This window comes from Temnothorax americanus, unplaced genomic scaffold (genome assembly GCF_048541705.1).
Source record: "Temnothorax americanus isolate GAGA-0224 unplaced genomic scaffold, ASM4854170v1 Scaffold11, whole genome shotgun sequence".
In the NCBI taxonomy this organism is placed as follows: Eukaryota; Metazoa; Arthropoda; class Insecta; order Hymenoptera; family Formicidae; genus Temnothorax; species Temnothorax americanus.
The window spans coordinates 3,437,707-3,455,656 of record NW_027509242.1 but is presented as its reverse complement, the minus strand read 5'-3'; the positions used below and the strand labels follow the sequence as shown (position 1 = coordinate 3,455,656).

General features: G+C 36.4%; 3 protein-coding genes across 6 annotated transcripts; 1 reads left to right on the top strand and 2 right to left on the bottom strand.

Annotated features, from left to right (window-relative positions):
• Window positions 1-367: 367 nt before the first annotated feature.
• Window positions 368-2,953, bottom strand: LOC143908565 (uncharacterized). 4 transcript variants are annotated; one of them, XM_077426263.1, is made up of 6 exons: window positions 2,684-2,953; window positions 2,543-2,615; window positions 2,235-2,438; window positions 838-1,014; window positions 656-741; window positions 368-569 (listed from the first exon to the last, which is right to left on the bottom strand). In XM_077426263.1, the coding sequence occupies exons 4-6, from the start codon at window positions 980-982 to the stop codon at window positions 456-458; spliced, it is 345 nt and encodes a 114-aa protein (XP_077282389.1). In that variant the 5' UTR covers window positions 983-1,014; window positions 2,235-2,438; window positions 2,543-2,615; window positions 2,684-2,953; the 3' UTR covers window positions 368-455. The 4 variants fall into 4 exon arrangements, with proteins under 4 accessions (XP_077282389.1, XP_077282391.1, XP_077282382.1 ...); XM_077426265.1 differs by having other exon boundaries at window positions 2,803-2,953; XM_077426256.1 differs by lacking the exon at window positions 2,235-2,438.
• Window positions 2,954-3,118: 165 nt separating this feature from the next.
• On the top strand, window positions 3,119-17,348 carry LOC143908454 (calcineurin-binding protein cabin-1). The gene is made up of 19 exons (XM_077426123.1): window positions 3,119-3,299; window positions 3,655-5,207; window positions 5,290-5,451; window positions 5,523-5,711; window positions 5,780-5,923; window positions 5,999-6,179; window positions 6,253-6,377; window positions 6,475-6,667; window positions 6,745-6,898; window positions 6,977-7,124; window positions 7,197-7,961; window positions 8,038-8,413; window positions 8,501-9,382; window positions 9,466-9,742; window positions 9,862-10,115; window positions 11,906-12,069; window positions 12,208-12,478; window positions 14,604-14,738; window positions 14,830-17,348. The coding sequence occupies exons 1-19, from the start codon at window positions 3,216-3,218 to the stop codon at window positions 16,606-16,608; spliced, it is 7,836 nt and encodes a 2,611-aa protein (XP_077282249.1). The 5' UTR covers window positions 3,119-3,215; the 3' UTR covers window positions 16,609-17,348.
• On the bottom strand, window positions 9,763-12,344 carry LOC143908529 (inosine-uridine preferring nucleoside hydrolase). The gene is made up of 6 exons (XM_077426225.1): window positions 12,219-12,344; window positions 11,709-11,797; window positions 11,323-11,527; window positions 11,020-11,191; window positions 10,661-10,899; window positions 9,763-10,568 (listed from the first exon to the last, which is right to left on the bottom strand). Exons 2-6 carry the CDS (start codon window positions 11,771-11,773, stop codon window positions 10,260-10,262), a joined length of 990 nt encoding a protein of 329 aa, XP_077282351.1. The 5' UTR covers window positions 11,774-11,797; window positions 12,219-12,344; the 3' UTR covers window positions 9,763-10,259.
• Window positions 17,349-17,950: the final 602 nt, after the last annotated feature.

Here is a 17,950-nt window from a genome sequence, read left to right as displayed (position 1 = left end):
GCATACTTAATACCATAGATGTATTGTTAAATGAATTAAAGCACTTGAGTAAAGACTCTGCTCATAAAGAGGTATATATTAAATGTATATTTTCAAGTATATTTTTATACTTATATTAATACCGTAACTTGATATTAATGCTGCGATTTATATTTTAGAACTACGAGAGATTAAACGCAACGTTGGAGAGCTATCTGAAAACTGTAAAACGCGTTTCGGAAGACATGATTAAAATGAAAATGATGAATGAACAATCCTAGTGGTAAGTAATATATCCATTTATTCAATATGTATAAGTATCACACAATAATTCTTGTATATATCAGTTTTGAGCTCCCAGTTCAATGTACATATATGGAAGAAAGACTTATATACAATATATATATATTATATATATAATTATTTGGTCAGTATATATATATGTCAATATATATAGATTATTTGGTATAAATGCATCAAGTATAAACTGGATCGTGATTAAGTGACAATATAGCTGTCAATATGATAACGATGGTGAGCATTGCAGTAACAATTGCGGCTATTGTGTGAGGACATCGTTTGAACAGTACCTGTAAAGGCCGTTTGAAATTTTAAATTTTAATTGAACATTCCATCAATAAAGTGATCATGATTACAATAAATTTTAAGTCGTTACCATTAATAAAACAACCACTGCAAGAACAAAAATTGATCCGACTGGTAACAAGAAGGATGCAGCCCAATAATGTCTCATTTCAGGTTCTATAAAAAGAAATAATTACATTACGTTAAACTTGTTCTAAAAAAATCTTATATAGAAAACAATATCTTCTATATATTTTTATATCAGATGCTCACCTAATTGCCAATTCCGGTTAAGTCTATAAATGGAAGAAGGCGATTTTATTATAATACTTTTGTATTTTTCAATTGCAGAATCAAGCGCACGTCTTGTATCTACGGTTCGCGTATCATCTCTCAACTGGTCTTCTGCGATGTACATACTTGTGTCAACTTATATTATTAATACAGTAACTGAAACAGTATAAAAACATTACCATTTGTAATTTTTGAAGTTAATTCTGACTTTTACATCTATCAATGAGTTTTCCATTAGGTAATAAGGGAATTTTTTGTTTGTATGGTGATTTAAAGTGCCAAGAATGGATTGTAATATAATTTACACATCTTGTTAGAGTACAGTCAACGGTAAGGATGCCTTGTTGAATGTTTAAATTTTAATCTTAAATTATTGTTTGTTACACATCTCATTATTTATTATTATTTCTATAGCTTTAGAAGCTACAGAATACGTATTTAATAAAGTTAAATGCCGTTGTCACGTTTTCTTTATTTGTACGTTGCAACGTCTACAGCCTTACCACTTCTGTAATCTAACAATGTTTATTGTATAAAACATTCTTCATTAACCCTTAACCGGCACACGTCCGCGATCAAACGTTACTGATTTGCGTCATTCTCAATATATGATAGTATAATATTATATAGAAATAATTTCTTCCATCTTTACATTAAACAGCACGACCATCAACAAAACAATTTTTTATTGTTTACCGTGAGTTTTAAGAGCAGTGATGTAAACACCACGTGTTTATAAACCGATGTTTTTACTTGCAACTTTTATTTAAATCCTGTCGTACCGTCTAAGATAGAAAGTAAATTTTATTATGAAAATAAAACGAGACAATCATCTGTATAACTTTCAGAAAAATGCGACATCGTGTAACCATAATGTATACGAAAACATTCGTGATTATTGAATCAAATATTATAATAGAAGATATGCTTCACATTTTTAATCTTATACATTTTTCTAACGTGATCGTATGTGTGTAATTGCGTCGCTAACAACAGTTAATTCAAATTCAGTGCCAAGCGAGTTTTATCACTATATGAAATCGTCCTAAATAGTCAAATCAAGTGTCTACTACAGATTTTATCCACAAAATGTTAACGGAAATGTAAAATATATTGAATCCACTCGATGACAAATTGACAAGAGAAATGGAGAAAAACCTGTCGTTTCGTATCTGCTATATAAATAATATTTCATTTGTAAGATGACAGATACTGCTCGGATTCTGTTGTCAATCTGTCATCAGATTATGAGTGACCACGGTCAAACTTCAATTAGCTAATCAAGCAAAATCTGCACAATTTTAAAGAATTATAAATTCAATATATGAGAAAAAAAGATTAGATTGAAGATAAAAGGATTTAGAAACCGTTCCTACCGGTTGAATTAATCGCCAACCAAGTTAATCAGAATTTGATCAAAGTTGAACTCGCTACCAGGTTCTGCCCGTAAAACACAAGCGTACAGTTGGCACAGTTGACGCCAATCAAGGGTACGTTCCCAAGTATACTGACAATGCCAGGATCAGACGTCCAAGTTATATTATATACGGGGTATAAATTTTCTCTACTGTCAACAGATTCTGTAACGCATCCAGAGATACTTGACGCAATCTGCTTTATTCTTTATTCGCCGAGGCTGGCGTATTAGCGATCAGCGCAGTTATACGCACGTATACATGCTTACTTCGACGTGCAACATCCTCTCACACGGGATTCTTTCGATCAGTGCCATTTCCCGATGAGCAACATCGTCCGAACTGAAAACAGAGATAGAGACCAACAACAAGCTGGAACCGACGTGATCGGCGGCATACGGTTAACGCACCCCGGCCGCTGCGCGTACCGCAACAACATCCTATTTGCACGCGCCGCGAGCGACAAGCGAGATAAACAAGTTAAAAGTTCAATCGCTCCTCTCGCCGCACGCGAGAGCGGCGAGATTACCTGTCTTCGGTCCCGCAGATCACCGCAGATGATTTCTTCGTCTCGTGGGTATGTACTACACGTATACGCTCGCCACTCGTCTCGACTGCACTCTCCTGCACCCGGCGCGAATATAAATTCACCTCTTTTTTTTCGTTTTTTTCAGCCGCATTTTTTCCGCTTCGCGGAAGACTGGATCCACGTGCGGAAGGAACGCTGGAGAAGGCGAGGAAGGATCGTAGGCGTGATCGAGCGATTTGACTCGAATCTCGCGTGCGCTTAATTGCTGTCTGGAAATCTGGATCATCTGAAGGGCTGCTCGACGAGCTCGTCTACCGAATTCGTGGGTCCCCGACCCGATGGCGGCGTGCTGAAAAACCGGCTGTTTTGTTGACGTTTTGTACATAGGTGACACCGCGCGAAATCAAGGCAGGATGATGAAGATATCGGCGCTCAACGAGGAGTCGAGCGAGGAAAGCGAGGAGGAGGATGTACCCACGATCACGAAGGAGGCGCAGGTACCCCACGTCTGTTTACATCGATATGTAACCTAAAAAAAAAATCCCTCCGACGCTTCCCCCTGCCCCGTTTCGTTACCGTTTACATTAATTCACAACGCATCCTTTGCGTTAGCATTGTTTATCCAGCGTGCGTAATTAATGCTCGAAACGATCGAGCGCACGCAAATCCACGTCCGAGTTCCCCGTTCGGAACCGGATTGTGCGCGCAGCTTGTATACATCTCTCTCTCCACAGCGAGGTGCGATCTAAATTATTGCGCACTGATAATCGTAAAGTTAGCGACAATTAAATTGACACTGAAGGAATGCACTGGATATGTGCGATAAAATAATTGTGAGATAATTTCTTCCAGGAACAAATAGCACTGACCGAGTACAACAAAGCCCTGGAGCTGTTGAAGGAGAACAAGCAAGAGGAAGCGCTGATTGTCTTCAGGGACCTCCTGGATACCGAGCTGTTGGACGAAGTGGAGAAGCCCGAGGTGCCGGACGGCAGGTCCAGACCGATGCTGTCTCTGAAATATTCCTGCTTCAAGAACATCGGCGCCATTCAGGCAGCTTGCGAGAATTACGAAGACGCCGTGGAGAATTACTGGAAGGCTGCGAACCTGGACGATTCCGACGTGACGCTGTGGCACAGGATCGGCACGTTGGCCATGAAGACTTCCAACCTGGAACTGGCTTGCTCGTCATTCAAGCAAGGCCTGAAGTGTAATTTCAATCACTGGCCGTGCTTGGACAACCTAATAACTGCCTTATACGCCGTTCCTGATTATATGAATTGTCTGTTGTATATTTCTGTGGCATTGGAGATGGATCCGTGTTATGTGAAGGGTCTAGCTTTCCGTGACAGGATATTTAAAGACATTCCGTGTATGGAAGAATGTTACAAATTGTACAATAGCGACTGGCAGTTAGACCCACCCTTGTATACCGAATACGATCGTGTATTGGGTGACAAATTGTTGGCGGAGGCGAAGGAGGTTTCCAGAAAGTGGGCGGAAGTTTGCAAGGCAGAGTTTACGCCGAAACCCTTGCCGGAGTTGACTTTAAGAATGCCCTTAACGAGCTGTACGTGGCTGGCTCTAGGAGAAAGTCTGCTGGACATGCATAGATATATCGCCGAAAATAACTTGAATTTTGTTAGCAAAATTGTGTTATCGGTCCAAAAACCTAGCGATAAAAATGCAGCGAGTAATGAGGGGGAGGCTGTAGAAAGTAATGTAATTATGATGGAAGTAGATCAGCAAAATGACTCGATTCCGCACGGAGTGAATGATATCGACAAACCTATTAAGATCGAAACGGAAGATTGCGAGATGTCGGACGACAATCAAATTTATAATACGGACACGGCAATGGAAATTGAAATTGAAGAGGACAAAAAGTCTTGCTCGAGCGACGTGCAAATAGTCGAAGATGAGGATCCGTTGAGAATGTCTGACACGGATGGTTTGCGGTGCGAAGAACAAATTGAAACGAAAACTATCGAATTGGAGGAACAAATGCACTCCGAAGCAGATGCAAATGTCGACAAGTTAGAGAGCGACAAAGTCACAGACGACGTCTACGGCATGGATAACGGAGTACCTAATGAAAAATCTAGTGACAAGGAAAGTGATAAATCAAGTGATAAGGCTTCTGACAAAGGCGTGGAAAAAGCAAGCGATATAATGTGTAAAACAGACAGTAGTAAAACTCATTCCGAGAAAGGCGATGGAAAGGAGGAAGGACAGAAGGTGAAGAAACGGCGCAGAAGTGCACTATGCTTTTTGCAGCAATGGGCTTGGAGTTGCAACAGCATGAGACGATCCGCGAGAGTAAGAGGTTCGAACAGAAGGGAAGCGGAGAGGGATGATGTTCAATTAGAGGAAACGCTTAGAAGATTGTTCCCTAGTACTCTGTTGTATGTACATTAAATAACTATATATACATATGTAATTAGTTTAGAAGTTGTAAAATATAATTTCTTGTTATCTGTTTTACAGACCTGAGACGGTAAGATTAACCAAGGATGATGCTAGTAGGAATGTCGAAGATTCTATGGACACCATGGATATGTATCAATTATTTGCGAATCAGGAGAATAATAAAAATGTAGAAACTCTCAAAAGCTCGGAAAGTTCTAAATCGCCAAGTCCTGACACAAGGTATTTGCCTATAATTTAATATTTGTTAATATATGTACCTAATAATGTTAATCTAATTTTTATCCGCACAGTCAACCACGGAAATACTTTGGGACAGAATCAGAAACCGCCGATGTGGACGCATTTATAAACCAGCATAGCGGTAAAAGCAATTTAATGATAATTATCACGAAATTTGCAGAATTTTTATGTACTAAATGGAACCAAGAATGGCCGAAAGGAATGTCAGATATTTATCTACAAGCATACGTTTTTATGAGGTAGGTGCATAGAGATTAATTTTTCATGTTAAAAAAGCGAAAGATTTGAATTGAAAATATTTTTTTAGACAACATATTCCACATTTATCACCATTTGATGAGGATGCCAATGACAAAGTTTTGAAGTTGGATACCGAAGCGACATTGTTATTTGGTGAGCTTCATACAGACAAATGGCTAGATAATAAACCAGATACTTTGCCAAATCCAACGTAAGATCCTCAATAATTGTTTTTTTATATTGATAAAAATAGCTTCTTGTAGTATAAATAAAATTGTTATTGCAGATTAGATAAACTTGGCACTGGAATACCAGCAGAAGAATTGGGACATATTATATTTGCGAGTGTTAGACAGGATCTTCTAAAGGAAGAAAATTTATACACATTGCTGAGAATTCTATGGCTCAAAAGTAATATTTTTTTGTGCCAAGGTGATACAGACATAGTCATAGAAACATTAGAACTGGTAAGAAAATGCAATATTAAATTAATATTAAAGTAATTATTGTTACAAACTAAATAGATATGAATTTTTTCAGTTATTAAATCGCCTGCATGAAATGGAAAGTAGAAGCTTAAATCCATGTATCATGCTCTTAAATTGTAAAAATAACTCACAAATTAGTGCCAAACTTGTCAAGAAAAAGCTTACATCAATCCAGAGGTATTTTTTAAATATTTATATTAACTGTGTTATACGTTCCAAGTTACCTACTGTATATATTAAAGCTGATACTATAATTTAATTTTTTATTATGTAGAGGTAAAAAATTGGGCGAAATTCAACATCTATATGAAGAAAAGAAATATGCAGAATTGTCTTGCATATTGCAGGATACTTTTAAATTTGCCAAACAGAGACACAAGCTGTTGGTAACTAATGGAAATATTGTCGACAGAGTTCGACAGTTAAACATGTTACTTGACAGCTTATGGCAACTTCAACAATATGAAGTAATAACATAAATATATACATCATAAAAAAAATACGTAAAAAACGCTAAATTTTTAATAATATTGAATATTTTCAGGAATGTTATGTCTGGGCAGAGGCTTGTCTGAATGAATCGTGGCAAAATTATTTGAACTCCTCTGACGAAACTGAACAGAAAAAGTGGACAAGTTCTGTTGTAACGGCACTTGAGAAATTAGAAGATTGTACGATCAAAGCCAGTGCATTTATTGGTAAGATCATCTTATCACCAATGACATTCCTGTAATATAATATTATCACATTAATTTCATGATTTATTATAATTTCAGTAAGATATCTGTCAGAGTCTCGTCTATCGAGACTGGTACAAAATTTAGTTCACATTGTTTGTCATCAATTGGATGTACCAGAAAATGCTGTGGAGATGCCATTGGAAACTGTTCTACCTTGGATCCTATTACATTACATTCTACAATAGTAAGTTTGTCGAGTAATGTGTATAGAATACCGTTATTATATATATTATATGAAATTGATTTGTGTTAATAGCAAAGAAGATAAAGAGAGAGCAAAAACCGAGTCCCCTTATAAAACTAAATCACACAGTTCTCATAATTCCGAATCGGATGACGAGGACGACGGAATTCCACCGTCCATCATGATTTTATTCATTGCACATGAATTTATCGGCAGACACTCGTGGTGTTGTTTCAACGAGGCGAAACTTCTGTTCTTCATTATGAATCTTATTATACCGCAACTCGAAACTCCTCTATATGTTTCTATCAAGAATAGGCTCACGAAATATTTGGAACAGATATTCTTTTGCCTATACGGTCATCCGAACAGAGTGAACAAGATGCGGCCGAAGTATCAGGATCACGGAGTACCGCAAATGGAATTAACCTGGGACGGGGCGCAGCTGCTGTTTGATTTTTACAAGCCGAAACAACTGCCAAACTTTCAGTCCCCTAGAATTCTTTCTATCACCACGGATACGGAGATACTGTTCAAGAGAATAATCAGATTAGTTCCGCAGGAAAGCGATCCGAATCAAATAGTGGACGAAATGACGGCGTACATAATCGGCGCGAAAGATAAGATGCCGAGCGTAACGAAACCTTTACCGCACTCGATATCCACTATTTATTATCTGTTGGGTGACTTTTATTTCAAAAACAACAAATGGGAACACGCATGCCGGTATTATTTATTAGATTTGTGTTTATATCCAAAGGGATTAAATTCGTGGACCGGTTTAGCTATGGCAACGGGCAGCATAATAGAGATTTGGTTGAACAATTATAGACCTATGTAAGTATTGTTTTCTAAATTTCACTTTGCTTTTTATGTATTATATATTTTTTTATTATGTCTTTGATATTTTTAGAAAAAAGGATAAATTTCTCAACAAGGCAAAAATGGCGCAATCGAGTTATCACCACGCTATTGAGCTGGCGCCTGGTCATTCCGTAATTTGGACAGAATATGGGAATTTCGTTTATATGGTTCATTCATTTTGTTCACGATTGCTCAAACAAGAGACCGACACGTTGAGTATGGAGAGATTTGAAATTTTGGAAACTAGAAAGGAAGAGATGCTGGAAATTGCAGATCAGTGCTTTGAATCCGCTAATCGGATATGTCAAACTATTGAAGAGCCATCCATACAGCACGATGAAAGGTGGCTTTATCAATATATGCTTGGTAAAGTTGCAGAGAAGAAAAATCAGGATCCTCCTGTATTCTTGGAACATTACGCAAAGGTTAATAATTTTATTTATTATATTCTTTCTCTTTCTTTTTTTTAATTAATATTTGATACTAATTAATATACTGCTATCTAATTTTAGGCTAGTGAATTGTTATATGAGAATAACGCTCAATATCCACGTAGAATAAGTCACAAGAGCCCACAAAATCTGTCTATAGAGGCCCTAGAAGTTCATTATCGCATTCATGCAAGTATACTGAAATATTTGGAACAACACGAGGGAAAGCCACTGAAGAAGTCATTAGGTCAGTTGTTCCATTGGCATCTTAAAAACTGCTCCGAGGGGCCTTTTATGAAGTACCAGCCCAAAATTAACGACAAGAAAAAAGAAGAGAACGCCGATATTGAGAAGAGTGTGTCGAAGGAACTCGACAGTACAGCGGATACAGATAAAAATGTAGCGGTATGTCAACGCTCGAATAGTATCGAAGAGATAGAAATCATAGATAAATCGAGCAAAATCTCTGATATTAAGTCTGCAGAACTAGGAAAGTTTGAGAGTCGTAAGAGATCTCCCGATGAACCGTCACATGACAATACAAAGAGAATAAAATTAAGTAGCGTTTCGCACTTACAATTAATGCAGGACGTCGTAGCCTTAATAGATGATATAATTACCAAAGTTTGCGATATGGTGTCGCAAAAGGAGAAAACGAGCGATGATATAATGATCATATCTAGTGATGAGAGCAATGAATCAAAATTGCAAAAAAAGAAGCTGGAAAACAAGAGTGCCGATAAAATGAAATCGCAGACGAAAACGGAGGAGAATAAGAAAAGTTCGGCAAATATATTGACAGTCGATTCTGAACGTAAGACTGATGATGTACAGGATTTAATGGATGCTCTCATGAAACAGGCAATGGAAATTAGTCAAGAAACCCAGCAATCTTCAGCGGATGACGAGGATACCAGAAGATTCGATGGCAAATGGTTGCAGAACGAAGACTTGCAATCTACTGTAAGTTTGTTACATGTTTTTATATATTTGACTTAATTAATTTGTAACGTTAATTGATACGTGCAATTAATTTTTATGTATAGGAGAAAGAAAATAAGGACAAAATAGAAGAGAGAAGAAAAGCGCAAGCCAATGCGAATGAAGAAATGACTTTAAGTAGAAGAGGCTCTCAGGAAAGCACCACTACTACGCAAACCACAACTACGACTACGGAGACAAATAATTCGAGCTCTAGTAGTAGCGAGGAATCTAGCAGTAGTGATGATAGTTCTGACAGCGATAGTTCTAGCGACAGTGATAGTGAATCTGTCGACAGCGACGCGGACAAAAAGAAGAAGGAGCCTAATAGTGTAGAGAATGGTAAAGTATACTATTGCTCATTATGGAAATGAATTAATTCTTTAATTTGCAAGTATCATATTTTATTAGTGCACAAAAATTATAACTTACACATTTGATATTTATATTTTGAACTCTAGAAGAACAGATGCCAGAAGAAGAAGTGGCAACATTAATTGCGTATTGCTTAGCTGGCTTGGAGCAGTGTATATTAAGGTTCACAGAACATCACAAGTCATTTTATAGACTTTCACACTTTTTCTTTAATAACAAAAAAGCGAAGGATACCGCAAAATGTAAGGACCTCTTATTAGGGACATACACTTGTCAGTTCTATCCCGGACAAAATTTTCAAGGACTTTTTGCCGAGAGAAGAAGTACCAACTTTTTTAATGTAAGTATTTTTATAATTGTATGATGTAAGCATTCTTTACGTGCATGATATATACATATGTGTACACACATAGTATATGAAATTAAAAGTTACTTTAGAATAATACGATAATGATCTGTCAATTAAGTCAATGCCCAATTTAAATCATTTAGAAAGTAACTTTAATATAAAACGTTTAAATGCAGTTTTATCAAAATATTCTATAATTTTTGCATTATGTATCTGGATATCAGAATTTGCCACAACTGAACCTCTTGCATCGCCAACAAGTACCGGAGTTAAATTAGTTTTAAAAGATCGCATTATTATATCTGGTTGTAATGCAATTGCCATGGTGATACCATCCGCTGGCAGCCACGTATTATTTTGTTTTTCTAAAGCCTTTCTTTCAGCTTGATACAAAAAGCTTGCGATAGAATTATCCATACTTCCGTAAAGGCTTTTATACTCGTCCTGTTTAAATAAAAAAAAAAGTTCCATTATTTAAAGATCAATATAAAACTCAAATGCTTACATATATATTTGTAGATATTATGATATATTACTTTTGAAAAGGCATGAGAATGTACTGTGTCTATCGGAAGTATAATGCTAGGTTTATTGGTATTATTTAACACAATCCAATCACTTTCTGGATCTTGCTTAAAATTAAATTCAGCCTCATTCCTTTTGATGTTCGCTCCCATCATGATATGTTGCTTGGTTAAGTGTAGAAAATTGGGTTCTAATGCAATTGCTGTAGCAATTGTTGTTAAAGGTCCAAGAGTGATTACAGTTATTTCACCTATAAAAAAAAATTGGATATTTACAACATATATATTAAATTAATAGAGAAATTATATATATATTAAATTAATAAAGCTCTAGTATCGTGAGCAATTTTTTTAAATAAAAGTAATTATACCTGGATATTGTTTCACTAAGTCTACAAGCGCCACAGAAGCGTGTTTCGATCTGTCGATCTTTGCAGTTATCTTTTCGGTAAAATTAAAATCTCCAAATCCATCCTTACCAAAGTAATATCCATCTTCATATTCATTTATTAATGGTTTTTTGGAGCCAATATATACGGGTACCTGCCAAGTGTTTTGAAAATTAATTATAATTACATACATAGGTATTGTACGAGATCTTTAAATATTATCTATAAATTGTAAAAAAATTGAATATATATATTTAAAAATATTTAGTTGTTAAAAATACTCACTTTTTTGTTAGCGACTGTTAAGATTTTTAATAAATTATTTTCTACATTTTCTATATTGGTATTGCCATATGTGCCAGTTATGGCTAGAATTTCGATTTCACGAGTTTGAGCCTCGTGCATGACAGCCAGCATTATTGCTAGAGCATCATCTCCTCCAGGATCTGTATCTATCACTATTTTTCTTGGTGTAGTACTATACTTTTGACTATTTTACAAAAGAGACTTTTATATATATTCCAATATTATTTTATTGCAAAATATTATTCGCATGCAAACATCTTATTCATTAAAAAATTTGCAAAGCAATATAGCAGTAGAAACTTTTTAACTATTTTAGTATTTGCGGTAGATTATAAAAAGTAATCAAATAATGATTTAATTATTACCTGATGGCGGAACAAAGTACATACAGTATTATCATAATTTTAGATATAGCACGAATTATAGCCATTTTCCTTTAATTATCTGATAAGACCTGTAATTATGTATGAAATTAATATGTTATAAAGCTGTTGAAACAAGTAGTTTTTTCCATATTAATGATATGACATTATATTCTTTAAAAATAACATTTGTGTTATAGGGGGTGTGGCACATTCCAGTTAATGAAATTGACAGACCTGGAAGCTTCGCTTCACACATGTCGAAATGCGTAACGTTACTTATGCAAGTGTTAAAAGAAAGCAACGATAGCCGAATGTTAATGCAACTATGCATACAGCTCGGAAAGATTCCTGATTCAGACAAGTAAGATTAATTAAATTTAAAAACATAGTTTTTTAAATTTAGATCATGTTATTTACGCTTCTGACTCAAGATAGCAAAACAGAATTATGTAATAAGAGAAAATGGATGATATAATACATGATCTTTTTCTGCATCTAGAAAATACTTACGTGATTCTGAAAGAGAACAATTATCCCGACAAGCTCTGACACTTTGTCAACAGTCGCTTAGGAGCAGAGTTCAGGCGATGGGCTCGATAAGCACAGTTGACAGCGTGCACCTTATTAGAACGGACACTAGAACACAAGTACTACTTGATGTATACGAAATATATCAACTTGTCCAGAAACATTTTCAGGGCAAAGAATCGACTATACAATCATTTGCAACATTATTGACAGATACATACAAGATGTATATAGGCAATAAAGTAAGTATAGTAAATCTTAGAAAATATAATTTGGTATAGTTAAACGGCCTGACTGGCAAGTTTTATTAGTATATCACAACGACGTTTTAACCACTAATTTGGGTCCTTTTCAAGTTATTTTAACAATGCTAGAATACGAGAATGAAAGAATATGTAAGAAATTAAAAAAAACAACATTACTCGTTGAACGGATTTACGATAATAACGGTAAATAGGACTTACATGGATCATTGTGCGTCAATTATATAAAATTCGTGGCGGGTCGGAAAAATACGACGGTCTCATGTGAAGGTCGAAAAACTAATGATACATTATCGCATAATACAGTAAACATAGAAGGAGAACTTAAAGTGATACATTATCGCAAAATACAGTAAACATAGAAGGAGAACTTAAAGTGAAGAAATTATTCGATCATAGACCAATGGTAGGTTTTCAGTGTCTTTCTGTGAGTTGATTGCCCCTTTATGTTTTTTAATAAATAGCATTTCAGAAATTTCACGTTTTTTTAAATTTTGTTCTTTGTGTAAGATTGTAACATCCTGCCATTTGAAATTATGGTCGCAATCTGTTCTATGCTTACTGACGACCGAATGTTGGTTGGGGGGTTTTTTGATGTCTGCGCGATGCTCTTTTATACGCGTTTCTAAATGTCGCTTCGTTTGTCCGATATAGCATGCATTGCAATCAGAACAATCGAGTTTATAGACGACATCAGTGCATCTCCCGATCTCCAATTTATCCTTCTAAAAACTAGTGGAGTTAAGAATCATTCTGATAGCGTGTAGAAATTGGTCCAGATTCATCCGGGTCTCTCCCGATATCGCATCCCGGATATCGCACGGTTTGAACACCTTGTATACGGTCCCTAAGAAAATGGATACACTAATCAGGAAAGGGAAGGATAAATTGGAGATCGGGAGATGCACTGATGTCGTCTATAAACTCGATTGTTCTGATTGCAATGCATGCTATATCGGACAAACGAAGCGACATTTAGAAACGCGTATAAAAGAGCATCGCGCAGACATCAAAAAACCCCCCAACCAACATTCGGTCGTCAGTAAGCATAGAACAGATTGCGACCATAATTTCAAATGGCAGGATGTTACAATCTTACACAAAGAACAAAATTTAAAAAAAACGTGAAATTTCTGAAATGCTATTTATTAAAAAACATAAAGGGGCAATCAACTCACAGAAAGACACTGAAAACCTACCATTGGTCTTTGATCGAATAATTTCTTCACTTTAAGTTCTCCTTCTATGTTTACTGTATTTTGCGATAATGTATCACTTTAAGTTCTCCTTCTATGTTTACTGTATTATGCGATAATGTATCATTAGTTTTTCGGCCTTCACATGAGACCGTCGTATTTTTCCGACCCGCCACGAATTTTATATAATTGACGCACAATGATCCATGTAAGTCCTATTTACCGTTATTATCGTAAATCCGTTCAACGAGTAATGTTGTTTTTTTAAATTTCTTACATATTCTTTCATTCTCGTATTCTAGCATTGTTAAAATAACTTGAAAAGGACCCAAATTAGTGGTCGAAACGTCGTTGTGATATACTAATAAAACTTGCCAGTCAGGCCGTTTAACTATACCGAATTATTATTTCATCACTGGCGAATAATTCTTATTGAATCTTAGAAAATATACTTTTGTTAATAATCGCTATCGGAATTAGCGCTATCTGTGTGAATACACTTTACATATAGCGAACTTTAAAACAGCGGAAGTTATATATATATGTGTGTACATATGTATCTCATCTTGAATCTTATCTCTTATCAGATCTTATCTTTCCTTTTGTCCGGTGTTAATCTTTTTTTTTACATTCGCATAACTGATTTTATAGATAATACTAGCAATAACACACAAATGACGTATTTGCAAAATACATAAAATAAAATATGTTCACCAATAATATAATATTATTACAATCGTACCATGTCGTAAAATGTTATGTTATTTGTGTCTTTATTTCATTGAAAAATGACTTTTCAAGGAGTCAAACGATTATAAACTATTATTTCTTACTTGTATTTATAACAGTTATTAAATAATAGTCGCGACAATTTCAAATGTTAATACTCGCACGTTTATTGTTTACAGAACTTGGAAGGAAACATCTTGGAGATCGCTATTAAGTGTTGTCAACGTCAGATACAAGCAAACAAAATCGCATCTATTACTAGCAACAGCAATAGCTCTCATATGCCACCTTTACAGGTCGCCTCTACTATCTCGGTAAATAAATCGCTGTTACCGCTTTATCATCACGATTGTCAATATCACGATCGTAATTAAATTATTATCAAATTAATATCTTTTGTTGCAGACGCCCGCGCCACAAGTGCCGGTCAACTCAACGTCCCCGCAAACGTTGCAGAATCGCAAGCCGCATAGAAATCTAACGTCTACCGGACGTCCGAGGGGACGTCCGCCTAATGTTAACAAATACTTGAATGCTCTACAACAAGGCAACGTGATGGGTCAGTTCGGTTCCAAGAGCAACTTCGCGAATTACATGGGTGCATCTGGGCCGAATCGTTCTATGATAAATCCTTATTTCATGAGTCCATTGGTCGATCCGAACATGCTATCGGCTCTACTGGCCAGCGGACTAAGCAGCAATATGATGGATCCACTAACAGCTATGACCTACTTAAATCAAGTAGGAAGTTATCAAGACATCCTTAGACAGTATCAGAACAATCTGTCGTCGTTAACCAATCTCACTAGCTTAAACAATCCTGGTACTACCATAACCAGCATCAGCAATGTTTCGACAATGAGTACATCCAGCTCTAACGTCAATACTTCGAGTAACATCGCTAATTTGAATAATATGAAAGGTTCTTTAGATCCTATGACAGCGTCGGTGCAACAACTACTGAGTTTAAGTAATTCTACAGTGTCGACCTCGCGACCGAACCCCATGTACCATCAAGCGGCGGCCAAGACTAGCACTACTATGTCACTAACGAAAGACCGACCTAGCATATCTATAACGCCAGTTAGCACCTCGATGAGCCAGCAGCCTCATCACAAGGTGAAGCAGCTCGGCAAACAACCGGGCGCGCAGATCGAACCGGTATTACCCGTCCACATTCCCAAATCGCTTCAGATATCGCCAACGAAACCGGTATTACACTCGTCCAACCCGTCGGCGCAGGTGTCCCTGCTCAAACCATCCATTATTCAGCAAGTGAAGAGCAGTCCGCCGAAACAGATGGGCGCGCCGCAGATACGGGTCTCGAAATCGTTGACGGAGCCGCAACCCGCGCACAATCCGTCGCTGTCGCACTCGCCTCTGAAGACTAGCGGTAGTACCGTGACGACAAATCCGACCGTGGCCATGCCGCACGTTGCCCACACATCCATGGGCGCGCCGGTGATTATGAAACAGCAGCAAGCATTGCCCATGAACTTACCGAACGTGTCACGTTCCGGTACGTCGCTACAGCACAAATTATTGTCGAAGAAGAACTCCCAACGACCTTACTCGACGCAAACGAACGTGCAGAATCACCCCGTGAGGAAGGCGAAATTGTCGGCCAAGGCGACGTCCATGCCAGTGCCGATATCTGGCAATTTTCCAAATCTACTAAACGCGATACCGACGAGTTCCGCCGCGATATCGCAACCGCTTTTTATACCTCCAGAATTAAGCGGCATCTCGGTAAGCCCTGTCGGTTCGCAGCCCGGCGGTATTAAGGCGGCGGCGAGCGCTAAATATCATAGCTACAAGAAATCTATCAGCAAGCCAAAACCGCCTACGGCGATGGAGGTGCCGAGCTCGTTACCGACTTCATTCCCTCCCGGCAGCTCGGTCGAGGCACTTTCGATGCTGTCGCAGTTACAACAGCACTCGCACCTGGAGATAATACCGCAGCAGAAGGCGCCATTAAAGCCTAGCATTGATTATACGAAAACTCTGTCATCTTCTGTGAGTGTAGTGCCGCCGAAGGTCCCAGAGACCTTGAGGCCGTCGGCCACCGCTGATTGTATGTCCATGTACGATATATCCAGGGGAAAAGCCGCTAATGTTTCGAACAAGAAGACACAGGATAAACTCCTTGCTGATAATGTCGAAATTATAACGTTGGACGATTAAGAATCGCTCAAATAAGCCACGTGCGCTGACATTTATTTTGCGTAATATATATATGTGTAATATGTTTTTTTTCTTTTTTCAAGGATTATTTGCAAAGTTATCTACTTGATAATATTAATTAATTCCTTACCTTGAGATAACATTGTATTCAGACAATTGCGATAGTATTTCAGTAGAAATGAAGTTACTTTACTTTACCGCATTATAGCTACGTTATGTGTTTTACATGCGTTTCGTATAATTTCTGCTTCGGTTTATTAAACGCTGAAACTAATTGCATATAAAATCATCTATCGAATTCTAATGCAATGAATTGATATTGATACTAATTTATATAATATATATTAAATTTGTTTTTCTTTAAAATTTTTATATTAGCGGTAAATTATAGTATTATTTGTGACAAAATTATTCTGACTTTTGTATATATGAGTTTTATTTCTTACTGACTTTTATTTATTTACTGTAAAAACTTTTTTGTTGCAATACAAAGCCTAGCGTTAATTATTCTTTTAATTAGTCATGTTTAAGTATATCTAATCCTCTTTGGAGGATATAAAAATTCTAAGAAACAAATTTACGTATCAAAATCGATCGTTCTTTTTCAGAAATATCTTATTCTTAGAGAGGTACAGTGAAATTTTATTATGCGCTTTCTAACGTTATTAATCGTAAGTTTAGGTAAACAATCCAAAAGATTTTTATTCAATTATGAAGTTTCGGTTATACACATACCTCTCTCTCATTAATGAAAGATATAATTTAATTAATTTAGTATGTTCACAGATGCAAATAACACATTGCTTTTTCACTAATTCTACTAAGGCATTTCCGCATAAGAAAACATTATTTTTTTACCGCATATACTTTATAATGATGAAACTTTTTTCTACGTGTACAATAATCTAATGTAATTAGCTTCAATAAACTTGAACGTTTTCTAAACACAATTTATGTGTTTGTGTGTTCGTAACTTACCTCCAGTTTTGGTATCTAAGAACTATAAATTTCTCTTGTTATCATTTTCATCGTTATTTCACCGTTTAGCAATTTTCTTTTTCACACAAGTTTTATATACCTAAAACCTAAAACTAAATTACTTAACTCCCATAACAATGGGTTTTTTCTATTGCTGAACTGGCTGCACTAGTTCAGAGTTTATCATTTTCCTTTTAATGTGCAGTGAAAAAGATATGAACTATAGTGCAGTCAGTTCTGCAATAGAAAACAAACCTAGTATAACTAAACCGCATTATTTTTTTTCTAGAGTTATCGTAATGTGATCTCCATGGCATGAATGTGTTCAAAGTTTAACTTTCTTTTCTCAAGGAAAACAAAAAAG

Excerpts from the sequence above, each read along its gene's own strand:
- LOC143908565 (XM_077426263.1), bottom strand. The coding sequence starts at position 982 with ATGTACATCGCAGAAGACCAGTTGAGAGATGATACGCGAACCGTAGAT. Across the intron at positions 742-837 it reads TAACCGGAATTGGCAATTAG|AACCTGAAATGAGACATTAT; the intron begins GTGAGCATCTGA and ends TTCTTTTTATAG. Across the intron at positions 570-655 it reads CAGTGGTTGTTTTATTAATG|GTACTGTTCAAACGATGTCC; the intron begins GTAACGACTTAA and ends CGGCCTTTACAG.
- LOC143908454 (XM_077426123.1), top strand. The coding sequence starts at position 3,216 with ATGATGAAGATATCGGCGCTCAACGAGGAGTCGAGCGAGGAAAGCGAG. Across the intron at positions 5,712-5,779 it reads CAAGCATACGTTTTTATGAG|ACAACATATTCCACATTTAT; the intron begins GTAGGTGCATAG and ends ATATTTTTTTAG. Across the intron at positions 14,739-14,829 it reads AGGTCGCCTCTACTATCTCG|ACGCCCGCGCCACAAGTGCC; the intron begins GTAAATAAATCG and ends CTTTTGTTGCAG.
- LOC143908529 (XM_077426225.1), bottom strand. The coding sequence starts at position 11,773 with ATGGCTATAATTCGTGCTATATCTAAAATTATGATAATACTGTATGTA. Across the intron at positions 10,900-11,019 it reads CTTAGTGAAACAATATCCAG|GTGAAATAACTGTAATCACT; the intron begins GTATAATTACTT and ends TTTTTTTTATAG. Across the intron at positions 10,569-10,660 it reads ATTCTCATGCCTTTTCAAAA|GACGAGTATAAAAGCCTTTA; the intron begins GTAATATATCAT and ends TTATTTAAACAG.